This window comes from Branchiostoma lanceolatum, chromosome 17 (assembly GCF_035083965.1).
Source record: "Branchiostoma lanceolatum isolate klBraLanc5 chromosome 17, klBraLanc5.hap2, whole genome shotgun sequence".
NCBI lineage: Eukaryota > Metazoa > Chordata > Leptocardii > Amphioxiformes > Branchiostomatidae > Branchiostoma > Branchiostoma lanceolatum.
Genome location: NC_089738.1, coordinates 9,461,666 through 9,475,831, shown reverse-complemented (window position 1 = coordinate 9,475,831; position 14,166 = coordinate 9,461,666). Strand labels below are relative to the sequence as shown.

The following is a 14,166-nucleotide window of genomic DNA, read 5'->3' as shown; positions in this document are numbered from 1 at the left end:
GGTCACTGTGTACAAAGAGATCCCTGCAAACAAGGCAAAAATTGACTTGCATGACATCTAGTCTGGGGCGAAGATACAAGACGCAATAAGGGACCGATCAGGATATATCAGCGACTGGGGTGTAAAAGAACGCCAATTTTCCTATCATTCTGCAACAAGCTAATGCAGTTGACGTTTCAATGGGGATTTTGGAATATGGAGATCATCACAAACGAGGGAAATATTGACTTGCGCGACATCTTCTGATATGGTGTGAAGGTACAAGACGCAATAAGGGACCCATCAGGAAATTTTGTATGACGTTCCTGAGATTAAGATATGCCACATATAAGGTGCCAAACTGTCGTTTTTATGACGACTTAAAAAACTTTTCTGGCTTTTAAAAACGACAGTTTGGCACCTTCTTTGTGGCATATTCTAATGTCAGAAACGTCTTACTCTAAACGGTAACGGAAGTTACAAAATGTGTACATTTAAATGAGAACGAGTGTATGACCTTCACATTCATATTGTCTTTTTTTCAAAGTCAGAGGTTCCTAGACCTTCACGCTTTGAACCCCATTTGCTTTCTACTCTAACCTTCGTCGCATTCTAATTGTTGCTAAGGATATATACGCCCAAGCTTTAAGACCGACCATTACGTACTTAGCCCCTTTCTTTATCACACACCTACACAGAAATCGCTTTTAACAATTTGGACACACAGCGGCTAAGACGCATTAGGCTTACGTATTAGCATGACGCCGTCAGTGCACAGACCTCGGATTTACTTTGGTGAAAACGTTTCAAAGGCCTCAAGGAGTTTGCATAGCGTAAGCAGGTTAGAAGACGGATGAAGCATTGGATCAACCTGTGTCCGTCGTTTAAGTAACAATGTAAAATCTCCTTCATTATTTCAATGCCGGTCAAGACGTCAATACAACATGAGGGATAATAACTTTAAGTCACTGGGTACATTAACTTAATATTTTATGCTTAAAGGATGGCGTATTGGGGAAGAAAACTCCAAGGGATGAACTCGGATATGTAAACGTCGTTTTGTGGCGTCGTGTGGTGTAACGGCTAGCACATTCAGCCCTCAAACAAGGGAACCCGAGTTCGATCCCGGATTACCCCCAGACATGTCTGGACGATAATGCCTGGCCTGTCCCCTACCGCTTTTGATCGATCCCTTTACTACGTCTCACGAGCAAAATGCATAGCATAAAACATGAAAGTCTACCATTCTGTGCCCGTAAAAGTATTAACTACGGATGTCAACTGTAACTTCCCAATTGGACTCACTGTGATTGTTCATATGTAAATACTTTGCGTTTGGGAATGCATCTCATTATTATGTATAAGCAGCGACCTCTGTGCTGCATTACTACGTGAACCAGTCAGATATGCCTTGAAGAACGTGACAGGTGGTCACCAAAACGTCGGTGGAATAGATCTCTTGGTTGTACGTGTAAAAAGAGTCTTTTTATTCTGGACTCACTCAATTTGAACAATACGGCACGAGTGTGTAAATCGAGATATCATTCCTAATCCTACCACTGCTTCTATGACGTCATGGACCTGTGCAACAATTCATTCTCATTGCGTTGTCTCTTGGCGGGAACTCAAGAGCCTCCGAGAGATCGTTCAACCGTGGCGAATAAAGGACGTAATCAATCATATTGGGCGACCCTTTTAAATCCATCTATATGCGTGAACATGATTTGCTTCAAAATGATAAAACGTCGGACTTCTATTCCACGTCAGTGTATTTCGCTGGACGGTCTACACCATTATTACTCTGTGAAGGAGGTCAGATACCCATACGACAGGAGTGTTGTTGTTGTTTATGTTTATGTGTTTGCAGCTAGGTATATAACTCAAGATCCTTTCATTTGGGTGGATTTTGTTTTATTTTTGCCATGTCGGTAGTTACTATTGAGGCCTCGATGATGCATATGGTAAATATTTTTACGATATATGTTGGGCACCGTAGCAGTATTTTCAGGATTTGGAGAATTAAAGATGATACCCCCATCTTGAAGGTAGTGTTGTACAGTCCATTAAACATCTGCCGCGGCCCTAATTGATAGCTTTTGTTACACAAACTCTTGCCGTCAGGGGATAATTGGTCACCCTCCCAGTAGAGGTTTATGCGTCCTTTTAGGCGTTTTTGTGCAGCCATTCTATTTTGTCAGCTTTTCGTTGTGCGTACTATTTTTCTGTGGCACATACCTCTTGGGGCAGGGAACTAGTCATAAATGGGAAGCATGTTCTGCAACTTATTGGACTTAAACTACTGCAAGAACTTGTAGTAGAGTGTGAACCAAACACCTTAGCCCACACCGCAAAACGCAATTATTACTTCACGGAGGTTTGTGTCCTACGGACTCTTCTTTCGAAAACATACTACCGAAAAATATCTTAAACTAATTGTTTTTTTGGCGTATGAAATGAAGGTATTATTGCAAGCCTGCGCCTTGATGGACAACGTTCTACTTTGGAATAGAATGGGTTTTTTTAACGGTGGCTGATCAAACAACGCTGTCATTGTACTATGACGGTGCCATATCAAAGCTGTACATGTACAAACCAACAGTGGGTAATTTTTCAAAGAGGGCAATTACGTATACATAAATCAGGTACATACATGTACGTATGCCGCAACAAGGAATGTTATATAACGTGTAAATTATTTCAGGTCAACAGATGTCATGACTATCCAACACTGTAAATGCAGAAATGTTCGCGGTGGTTTTATGTTTGCGGTTTTCACGGTGACCATTTCACCGCAAATTTGAAACCACCGCGAACATTTTTGTGCAATGCTGTAGCAGTATACCTGTGACTATAGCGCTGCCGTAAACTTAAAACCACCGCAAACACTCCATTTTCCCCTTAGCACGAAATAAAAACCACGCGAAGTTAATTGCATATACAGTATATAAAACACACGACCATTATTCCAGTTTGATAAATTTTTAGCCCGTTTCCAATATGATCTACGTTCGCTTGTTCTTCCCTAAAGCTAATTGCTTGTTTTTCACGGTTTATATGGTGACGTGAGATTACGGGATATCCACAGATAGATCATACAATTTCTCACATACAGCGAGCCTCATGATCACTAGAGCTTGACTGATAACGCTATTTTATGTTGGGACAGGCCTATGACTCTACATTGTACTGTACAAAATAATGCATAATTCAAAAACGCCTATAAGATCAAGTGTGTATGTACCCTAACTGCCCATTAAACTCAAAAGATATCTGTTTTTAAGGCATGTTTGAAGATAAGAACAACATGGAATTCTACATAGATTATGTTATTCACGTAGCGTGTATGTTTTATAAAATGATTATATCCTTAGATACTGTGTTGAATATACATGTCGGGTTTCTATTTCTGTATTTCATTGAAAAACATCAACAACTGTTTAATATCTGTTGTCACCAAAGGCACTGTAGCTGCCTCTGATTAAGGTTAAGCATCATGCCTCTTGCACGTCTTCTGGGTGTACAGAATTTAGCTCCTTTAACAGTGGGCTATCATAAAAACAATATAACATGTACATGTGGTATGCAATATAGTATGCTATCTGTATAAACGTAAACTTCTCTTCTTATGAAGTCAAGTATACATGGACACAGTGTTGTGTTGTGTATCACTCTTTTTATTTTTCTAATGTATCCTTATTTTTTACTTCATCAAAACTGTACCAGTAACAGCTGTTTCAACATATGATAGATATCAGTCTGAGAACACAACGTTCATCTTGACTGTGCCATGTATAAAATGTTCACAAGGTCACATTATCAGTTCACATAATGTAAACAACAAAGTGGTAAAAATACTAAGAAAATTCTTTCCTCTACAAATCTTTAAAAAAAATGATTCAGTTTTGTTCTTTCTACCTGGAAGAAAGAATGTTGCATAAAATTGTCATACAGGTATAATTGCCAGTCTTAGATTTTATTCTGTTGTCTCGGCAAACCGGTGCTCACCTCTGGGTGTGATTTGTCTTTTTATATCTTAGATACGTCAATGCTGTGTGTCAAGATGACAGAATGGTCATTACATTGTTCATCATTAACAAGATTCCCCCAAATTATGGAATAATCAATATGATTGCTGTTGAATACGTAATATTACAATCAATAGTCTTCCCAACACAGAAATGGACATCTCCTGTTGCTACGCTGACAATGACCACACCCGGAGACTGTTGTCCCTGGTTACGTGTCTGTCACTCATCAGCTCCTCGTCACTTTCGTCTGTGTCGCTGTCGCTGCTGTCAACGGGAAGGCGGAACTTGCGCTGTCCAGATGCCGTGGCCAACAAGGTGGCAAAGGGATGGATGCTGGGACGCAAAGGGAAAAGGTTACTTCAGAATGGAGGCTAGATTTGATTTCTTGTTGCAATTGGAAAACACATTTATACAGAATTCTTCTAGTGGTTGCAAAAATGATGCCCAGCTTTTAGCAGGGCATCCAAAATATAAGGGGGAACCAGACTTCCCTAATGGGCTCTATGGATAAACAATTGCTCAGTAGCTTTGCCTGTCGATCAGTTTACATGCTGTCCCAGTGTCTGGTATGAGGAAAAAACAACAGTTGCAGTGTATGTGGAGGAACACATGCATTATTCATGCGTATGCAAATACCAGGGAAAGGGAGGATGCCAAATTTCTTTGTTTTCTGAGTGTAGGGCTTCCAGAAGACGCCCTGACGCCCTGCTAGCTAATAGCCTGATCCCAATGAAACATTGCATCAGTGCTGACCTGACACCGTTGACAGCGTCGTTGTGACCTCTCCAAGTCAGCACAGGTTGTAGAACAGGTTCAGCACTAGTGCTGTCCTTGGTTTCTGGTGTGAGGGTCGTGTCCCACACGGAGATCACTCCACCCTGGCCTCCACTCACTAGGTACTGTCCAGTACTGTAACATTTCAGTACATGGTACATGGTACAGGTACAGTATAGGTGGGATATTAATGTCCCACACACTCAGATATAACTCCACTCTGGCCTCCACTCACTAGGTACTGTCCAGTACTGTAACATTTAACAGCACATGTAATACATTTTAGAATTCAACACAGGGTATTCCGTATCACCCAAGGTACCAGCCCGACCGTGGGTCGGATCGCCCGACGGCCGTACTCCTATTTTTCAGATGCCATCATGTTTTAAAAAAATCAGTCAAGCCAAAACTTTTCTGTTTTGTTCTATATTGTCATATGTTTCACTCAAAATCCTCAACATTTCAATTGATTTACATATTGAATCCTTTAGATCATAATCTAAGAATAATCAAGTGGGTGTATCAGACCTGATAAATGTGAAACTGCTGCAGTAAGTGGAAGGAAACGACAGTACTGTAATACCTGCTGATGTGGAAGTACATCCTCTGGTTGGTGACCACCTCTCTCTTCAGACTGAAAAGAACTGCTCCTGGGTTCCTCATGTCCCAACACAGAATCTCTGGGTCCTGCAAAGGTAAAGGTAAAGGTAGCCTTTTTGAAGCTGTAGAGGAAGTGGGTTGTCATCCACCGCGTCAGGTACCCATTTCTACACCTGGGTGGAGTGAAGAAAGTCATGTCGAGTGCCTTTCCTTAGGGCAAAACCAAATTGGTATATCTGGGCCGTTTCTCCAACATGATGCCATTGGGTCCTGTGAATGTGTCAACAGGTCACAAAATTGTAAACGATTCCATAGCTGCTGTGTCTAGGACCTGATATTATGCCAAAAGTGTAGAAACTCACCATTAGAAGAAAACATGTATTGACCCTTAACATTCTAACCTATGATTCATTGTTACATATTCAAGATAGATAAGAATAGCATCTGCACTACTTTCTTATCCTTTGACATACTTTACCGCCGCCTTATTATAATTAGCAACTTGCGCTACCATATCATCAGGCAAAAGACTGTGACCAAAGAAACTTGTATCACCCCAAGCAAGATTGCATCACTCCATCTCACACCGCATGGCAGTCAGAATAAAGCTTGGAGTCAGCTCAACTGTTGATGTCATTTCTACATTGTTAGATCAATACAACGAATTTAGAACACTCATGACCCCTGACCTACCTTCCTGCCTCCACTATACAGCCTGTTCCCATCAGGTGAGAACATGACCTGGGTCACCCCACCTTGTTGACCCTGCAGAAGGAACAACAGCTTCCCTTTTGGCTCTGTGTACACCCCAACTGTAAATCAAAAAATACAACAATCAGGCTTGCTCCTGAAGCTTCGCCAAAAATTTTCAATTCCCAAGAATGATAAATGGTCTGTAACATGTAAGAGACTGGTTAGGCCAAAAGCTAAGGAAAAAATTGAAGTATCTTGAAAAGACTTTGACTACCAACGGTTAGTTGGCTAACTTAACTTCAGCAGTGAGAATAACCCAAAGGGTAATCATGGCACAAATCTAAGCTTATACAGTAGGCATTGGTGCAGACTGACCTGACTTGGAGTAAGATCCACAGGCATAGATGTCTGGGTTCTCTGGGCTGACATCAATGCAGGAGATAATTCCACCCTGGCCAGTCTTATTTGCTACAAAGCAAAGAAAAAAGCAAAGCATCCTTTTGATTATAATTAATAGATGAAGTTTGTGATAAAACCTCCAGAGGTAATTGCAATAAGATTACAAAAGCTGCTTGTACAACAAAGGGGACATAAAGTTGACTCTATGTGTAAAGATAAATAAAAAGGGGAGTATACTGTAATTCTGTAGTAAAATTTTCAGTGTTAGGAAAATGGACATTTTCACTGAACTTTAACTTCACGGTGGCGGCAAATGAAGGAATAATAAATAGTTACAACAGGTTTTTCATGGTAATGATAAGGGCCCAGCCTTCTGTTTTCATGATTCTTTTTTTCCAAAATTTTTTTTTTTTGGAAAATAAAAATCCGTTAACCAAGAAATTAAATTGGTGGAGCCTAAGTTCATGGTATGGAGATGACAGTGAAACAGTGAACATAAAGTTACAGTGAAAGAAACAAGAATTACAGTATAAGCTGTACCATATGTTTTTCTTGTCTCACACTCTCGGCCAGGTCTGTTGGTCTCAAAGATTTGAACTGTTTTGTTGAACCCACAGTACAACTTGTTCCCCTCTGGATTAAAGGTCAGGCTATGGGCTGCAACAACCTCATCCTGTAGTACAGAGAGGATAAGCCAATCACGTCACACTTCTCATTAAGTCAGCCAATCAGGTGTTAGGATTTCAGCTGTTTTCATTGGTAGAAATATGAGAATAAACCAATCATGTCACACTTCTCATGCTCATAGAATTGACCAATCAGGTGTTAGGATTTCAGCCGTTGTCATTGGTTAAAGCTAAATACATGTCAATCAATTGTAAGGATATCAGTGATTTCATTGCAATTGGGAAAGACTTGCCAATCAGGTGGTAGAATTTTTGTCAATATAAAAAAGGCCAATAACAAAATAACATTTCCACAACATTATCATAATTAGCCAGCCATAACCAATACAGACACCATGCATCAGCCCCCGATTGATTAAATGATTGATTGATAACCAATGACAGACACGCACATGCAACTAAAGCTTTACAGAAAAACTGACAGCACCTATGCTCCTAGTAAAAAAGGCCATAAAAGTGAATACACTTAGCTTTGCACAAGATGCATTTGAGATACAGACAAGGTGGTATATTCAGAATGCAGACAAAAAGCTCTTACAAATACACTTCGAGACGGTACAATCTTCTTACAGTTACACAAAGTGAGACCCAGGAAAAAGCCTTTCTTCCAAACACATCACATACATGATGTTTCTCTCAGATTGAAAGAAGTCAGTCAAGCGTGTAATAAGACTAGGTACAAATCCAGACTGCTATTATAGACTGAAAATTGCTTGTGTTAGGTGCTAGCTACTTTGGGTGGTTAGGGCACTGTAGTAAGTGACCTGGAATTCCAGTTCCCCATACTTTTAAAGCTAAGTAGACAAGTTTTTGTGAGTAAAGATGTCTAATCCTAAAGGTAGAATTATTCCAATGTATTCAAATGATACTTTATGTTGTGCAACACAATGTAATGTCACCAAATGGAAGGGAATTGATTTCTATGTCGTACATTTCTTTATCAACTTTAGTAGGACTACAATATGCAGTTGTGACCAAGGTAACTTTTCTCTCATTCTGCAGTTAAACTTAGCAACCATTTATCTTTTGGCAAATGTGTTACTGAGGCATGGGATAAAAATGATTTCCATAGGAATTACTGGAACATGGAATGTTAGTTCTTGTGCAGTACCAGTTCTGATTGCTGCATGGCGCTGCTATATACTGACTTAAATGTAAACCCAGCAAGTTGGACTGAGATACTACAATTGGTCCCATGTCTTAAATCAAAATGATATTAGTTCTTTGTCATTTAAAGTGTCACAAGTATGCAAACATGGTCACAAATATGCAAACAAGACAGCACTTATAATAATATGTGAAAAACTCCACACCATGGAAGGGGGAAATCCACTCACACCCCAACACCCCTGTGCCCCGATGAAATGAACATTGTTTTCTAGGGTGAAGATTAGAATCAACTTACCACATGGTCATAGGCCTTGTAGGTACACCTGAGCTGACCAGTGAAGGCATCCCACAGGTGAATAGGGTTGTCTTTACATGTACTGACCAGGCTGGGAAAAGTCATATTACATAACATAGGTTTTATTGCTAAATACAGTTTTCTATCCACTCAAACACCAATCATTGAGCAAACCATTTTTAGAACAAATTTTCAGAACAGATTGTAGAAAAATTAAGAAAAAAAAGTGTTCTAACATTCTTTCTTGAAGACAAGGAAAACTAATAGTCAAGAAATTATGATAATCATTGAAATATACACCACAAAGACATGAAATACCTATAGTTGAATCTGCCTTGAAGTTCTTATTCTTTATAGCTGTAGGTATGCTAGGCTACTAGTACAAATAAACGCTACCATTGACTGCTATGATCACTATGGGAGGACATACATATACAAGGGTAAGTCATAAAGCAATACATCATAGCAGGTTCATTTTTGTGTGAATTGAGTTGAAATTTGAAAGTTGAATGTCAGCTTCTTATAGTAATTGTAAGTGGGTCAAGTCTGACTCAACAAGAACTTATCGTTGCTTCGGACAAATTTCAAATGTTGTGGTCATCTTGAAATCAACTCAGTCGCTCATAAGAATCTGAATAACAAATTGAGATATTTCAATCTCAAGATCTAGAAGAGATGTGCCTTTACGTTTGGCATTATTTTCTGAATTCCCCTCGTAACAACTGACCAGCAGGTTTCTGGCTGTAATGACGTCATCCGTGGGTACCAACAGTAGTCATAGATGGTCTCTCCCTCTCTCATCTGTAACACTGAAGTCTGGAGGATAAAACAACAGAAAATATTTACTAGCCAACATCTGTAAGCAAATTCCTACCAGGCAAATACATTGTATTCCTACCAGAACCATGACAGTGGAGTGACGCCAACCAAGCCTCTTTGGCAAATTAATCTGTAAAAAGTGTGCCAAAAAAACACACATGGATTTGGTGTGCCAATGTGCCACATCTGCATATTTGCCACAATGAGCCATAATTTTTCTGCAAGCAAATGCATTATATTTCACTACAAATTTATTCCTCCTTACACAAAAATGAACTATTCCATAATCATCCCAGTGAAAAGTTGATCCTTATTTCTTTTTTATCTTTTCTTTTTATAAAGCCTGTTAGTAAAATATAAAGCGTACACAGATGTTATCTCTAAAATTAACTGACCAGTTCTTCCAAGCCCTCTGCCTGTCCCTGGTACAGCTGTACAGGCAGGTTGAACAGCCTTAGTGTGTTGTCATCACTATTGGTCAGGATACAGGAACCATCAGGAGACCTGCAACAGAAAAAACACCGCTTTAACACATCTTTAAAAGAAAGCTAATCTTAAAAATTGGAAAGTCTACTATACTAGTACAGTAGAATCCGCTTAACTGCACCACCCATTTGTCAGCGTTTTTGGTGCAATTATCCGGCTGGTGCAATTATGCGAAATGCCCAGCTGGACCGCACCACCATGGGCGAGGGGGTGTATTGTTAGACAGAAACACTAGCACAAAGAAAATATTCAGTTATTAACCTTATTTATTGACCCTTTGCTGAAAATAAAGAAATAACTACGAACCTGTTTTGATTTTGCATTCTTTCATTTTTCCATGCGATCTACCGCATTACAACACACATAATGTTACAGGGGAGGCATTCTGAAACATCGTCATGCCACTCATGGGATAACAGTTTCTGTGTTACATTACGTAGAGTGCAGTTGTCGATTTACGTAAATCATGTACCGCCATGAAACTAGGAATTGAAACTAAAACTTGGTTACTGATTGCGGGTGACCCGCCCGGGACCTCCCATACGATTCCTATCAACGTAACTGTCAATGGAGACCGCCTTCTTTTGCTACTCAAAACAGTTTTAAACATATTGGCGATATTGCGCCTTTCACCGGCAGGTATCGGCTCATTTGTACCGCGTTTGCAGATTTTAGCGCACCTTTTCAGTTAACTTGTCGAGGATTTTTGAAAAAAATTGGTGCAGTTATCCGGATTTGGTGACCATGCGCGGTGCAGATATGCGGAGTCACTAACAATGCAGTGAATGGGAACTGGTTTTGGATATTAGGATTCGGTGCAATTAAATGGAAGGTGCGTTTATCCGAGGTGCAATTAAGTGGCTTCGTCTGTACTTGTTTTACACACGTCCATCATACTTCAGGACTCTCTCATATTGTTTGAAACTTAGCTTGTGCAGTGCTGATGTTAGTAAGCGGCATGTCTCAGAATGAAATGGGCTTTTCAAGCTGGCTTTTCTGAGGATGGATTTCAAGAAGTTTTCTGATGAATTTAAGGCGATTGATGAGTTAGTGGGCATTGAGTTCGGAAAAGTCCTCAAAATTCATTCTCAGGAAAGCCAGCTTGATAAGTCCTATTCATACTGGTTGGACATGCCACATAATTCAATCACCACCAGGAGTAGCTGTCAGCACAGCGCGAGTTTTAAATGATGGGAGAGCCCTGAACTATGACAGACTTATGTAAAACAAGTGAGAATCTGACTTTGAGGTATATGTAGCATAGTATAGTAGGCTATTCAATTCTAAATTTAGCTTTACTTTAAGGTCAAATGCATGAGTTTTTTATTGATTATAGGCATAAATGGGAAAATGATTATGGATTCATCTATTCAGACATACCATTTGCATCCTTTCAAGAAGTTGGAGGAGAATTCTCCAAACTCCGTTGTGGCTCCTGTGACCTGTACTGGTGCCTTGCTGAAGTCAAACCTGTATTCCAATGATAAGAAAAATCCACCACAAAATTGGTTAGAGCATTGATAAGACCCTATAAAAATCTTACTGAAATATCAGGCCTTCTTCCATTCTCTGTATTTGGAACTGATGCTGACCAAACTTTATCATTTCACTGTTTTAACCTTGTTCTAAAATACCAATGTACATGGACAGAGATTGTGCCTAGTAGTACTAGTAGTGATGACTGTGAATAACAAAGCAGCTCCCTCTAGTGGAGATAGAGAAGACTGCATCTTACCTTATTTAATCACGCCAAATATACCTACATACATGTACATGTACATGTTTATTTAATAGGATATCCACATGGCTAAATCGACAGACTTACACAGGGGTTGGGTAGTCATATTCCATTGGTTCCTGGTTCTCACTGGACTGCTGTACCTGTACACCTTCCTCTGACAGCTGCGAGATTTCCTGCAAACTGTCACCTGTCTGTTCCACCTGCGAAAGTCCTTCCTTGCCTTCACTTGTCGTTACATCTGTAATGAATACATTAAAGTTAAATCTTCAAGAATAGATGTTAAGCCAACTGAGTAAGTAAATTCTTTGCAAAAGTAAATAATTCTAAACTATTTTGGTGGAAGGACTGTCTCCAATAAATGCATTCACTTTGCAATATATCCATGATGAGGCTTTCTCATTAACTGGCTCACAATACCAAGGCATGCATTTATTAAGTCTGTTCTATCAATAATATTTTGGATCGTCACTTTTTTTGGCAATCTCAAACATTTGTCTGCAAATTTCAGGTGGGTTTCAATGACTGTACCTGGTTGAATTGTCATTTGTTCTTGTTCCAAACTCCTGTCGCCAGTGTCTCCTACCCCCATTCCTTCCTGTGGTGGCCTGCCCTGGTCTTGACCACCGCCGCTGTCCGGAGTTTCGGGTAGCACGTGTACAGTTTCATCCACACTGGAGCCTTGGGACTGGGAAGAGTCCTCAACTAAGATATAACTATCGTCTGCAACTAAGACACAACTGTCGTCTGCGGGGTTTTCAACCTGTGGAACGATTTCAACTTTATCTACACTGTCTATGGGTTGTCCTTTCTCTTCATTTGAAACTTTTGGATCCATCCTTGAATCCTGGTGTACGGAAAGCGTCCGATCAACAAACTGCCCCCCTCCCCACTCTAAAACTTCACACAAGAGTTTGGGATTGCTGTTAGATACAAACTTCTATTGAAAAGGATCATTTGAAAGATTGTACTTTAAGCTTACTTTCGCTTGTCAGGAAACGTTCTGGGTGCTAACGTAAGTAAGAAAAATAATGATTTTTACTCCAAACCCCAAAACGTGCCAACTGGGCGCCGCCATGTTGTTTTGATCACGTGACTAGTCCATAATTTCTCCAAGCAGATGTTGGGGGTGGACGGCAGCTTTTCTGGCAATTCTGGCATAATTTTCATTGAACATGTTGGTCATAGAGCCGGTGCCTGTGTAAACCCTGGAAACAGTCTGGTATCCAGGCCAACTCTGATTTACAAACGACTTGACATACCAAAACAAAGAAACGTACAAGCAAGGATATTTTCTTGCCCCTTAACCATTGACCTGTTTGTCAGGTATGCGGTACCAAAATAAACAAACAAAACAAACATACAAACAATGAGCTTTTCTTCAATGGTACAAGGCACGTTATCTGAGCGCCTGTTACAAAATGTTACAACCTCCCTCCTAACATCTGCTTTGAGGAACTAGTAACTCAAGCCATGTTTTGCCCAGTGGACAAATTAGGGCCTTCTCAGATTACAAGTCGTGGGCGTACGGTGGGCGTGATTGAAATGACATACGCTGATTGGACGACATGTGATAGCCGTACAGCGAACCGCGTGACCTAACTGTTGTTGCCAGTTTGTCGCTTTTTTATTTGTAATTGACGCAAGATGTGATAACCCCCGGGGCAAAATGTTGAAGGTCAAAACAAGGCTTGACGGCTTTGACGTAAATTATGATAACCTCCGGAGCAAAATGTTAAAGTTGTATCAAAAACAAATATATGGTGTCGCAGTGTATACTTTAATTGATGCACTTGCCCGCTTCCCATTGGGAAACACGGTCTATGGGACAAGGACACATGGATTTTTGATAAAGGTAGACAATAGTCTAGCACAGATTTCAGACAGATTAAAACTTAGATAGTGAACAGTCCGTTGTTGACAGAAACATGACACACAAATTCAGCACACTTGGACGGAAAGTTTGGAATTTTTGGCGCCCATTGGTTGCCAAGATCTTGTGGGGGATTTTCCACTCTGTGGCTGTATACTCTTAGTGAAGCTATCATAGCAAGCTTTTGTTATCGTGCCAAAAGTCTAGAGCTTTCACCATTGGATAAATACTGGGACTCTTGAAGGGTTTGCTGGTACATGATAAAGAGATTTTCGCTGACGCGGCACTATTTAAGAACCGTTATTTGGACTTTCTTAATTCACCGGGCTGGACTACGCTAGGAAACAAGTAAACTGGAAAATGTCGCCAACGAGGTTGTCGAATCACGCCATGTAAAAGAAAAATATTTATTTGCATGTTCTTTCCCCTATCTTGGGCTCAATACAGTACTTGTACTACGCATGATAATTAATGTCCTTGCTATGCAGTACTATTACATCTAAGACTAAATGTAAAATCTTATTACCTGAAGTCTTTATAGTGAACGAGGGTAGAGACAAAACCGGCAATTTTATTAAAGCAAAAAAATCTACGCTACCATTAAGTCTACCCAAGGAGGTATACCGTATGCAGCTCAGTGCATGTGCGCATGTGCGCTTGTTGGCCACGTCGGGAGGGTAACACTC

At 40.1% G+C, this 14,166-nt stretch overlaps 1 protein-coding gene across 1 annotated transcript; it reads right to left on the bottom strand.

The window, feature by feature from the left end:
- Positions 1 to 3,632: 3,632 nt before the first annotated feature.
- On the bottom strand, positions 3,633 to 12,710 carry LOC136422988 (telomerase Cajal body protein 1-like). The gene is made up of 12 exons (XM_066410960.1): positions 12,139 to 12,710; positions 11,695 to 11,848; positions 11,250 to 11,339; positions 9,779 to 9,887; positions 9,292 to 9,380; positions 8,565 to 8,655; positions 7,014 to 7,146; positions 6,450 to 6,542; positions 6,075 to 6,193; positions 5,365 to 5,468; positions 4,761 to 4,916; positions 3,633 to 4,340 (listed from the first exon to the last, which is right to left on the bottom strand). The coding sequence occupies exons 1-12, from the start codon at positions 12,443 to 12,445 to the stop codon at positions 4,175 to 4,177; spliced, it is 1,611 nt and encodes a 536-aa protein (XP_066267057.1). The 5' UTR covers positions 12,446 to 12,710; the 3' UTR covers positions 3,633 to 4,174.
- Between the last annotated feature and the right edge of the window lie 1,456 nt (positions 12,711 to 14,166).

Bases quoted from the DNA above. Each gene is read 5' to 3' on its own strand.
- LOC136422988 (XM_066410960.1), bottom strand. From the start codon at position 12,445: ATGGATCCAAAAGTTTCAAATGAAGAGAAAGGACAACCCATAGACAGT. The intron at 9,888-11,249 runs GTATGTCTGAAT...TTTCTGTTGCAG, and splicing joins TTCTTGAAAGGATGCAAATG to GTCTCCTGATGGTTCCTGTA. The intron at 5,469-6,074 runs GTAGGTCAGGGG...TTACCTTTGCAG, and splicing joins TGTATAGTGGAGGCAGGAAG to GACCCAGAGATTCTGTGTTG.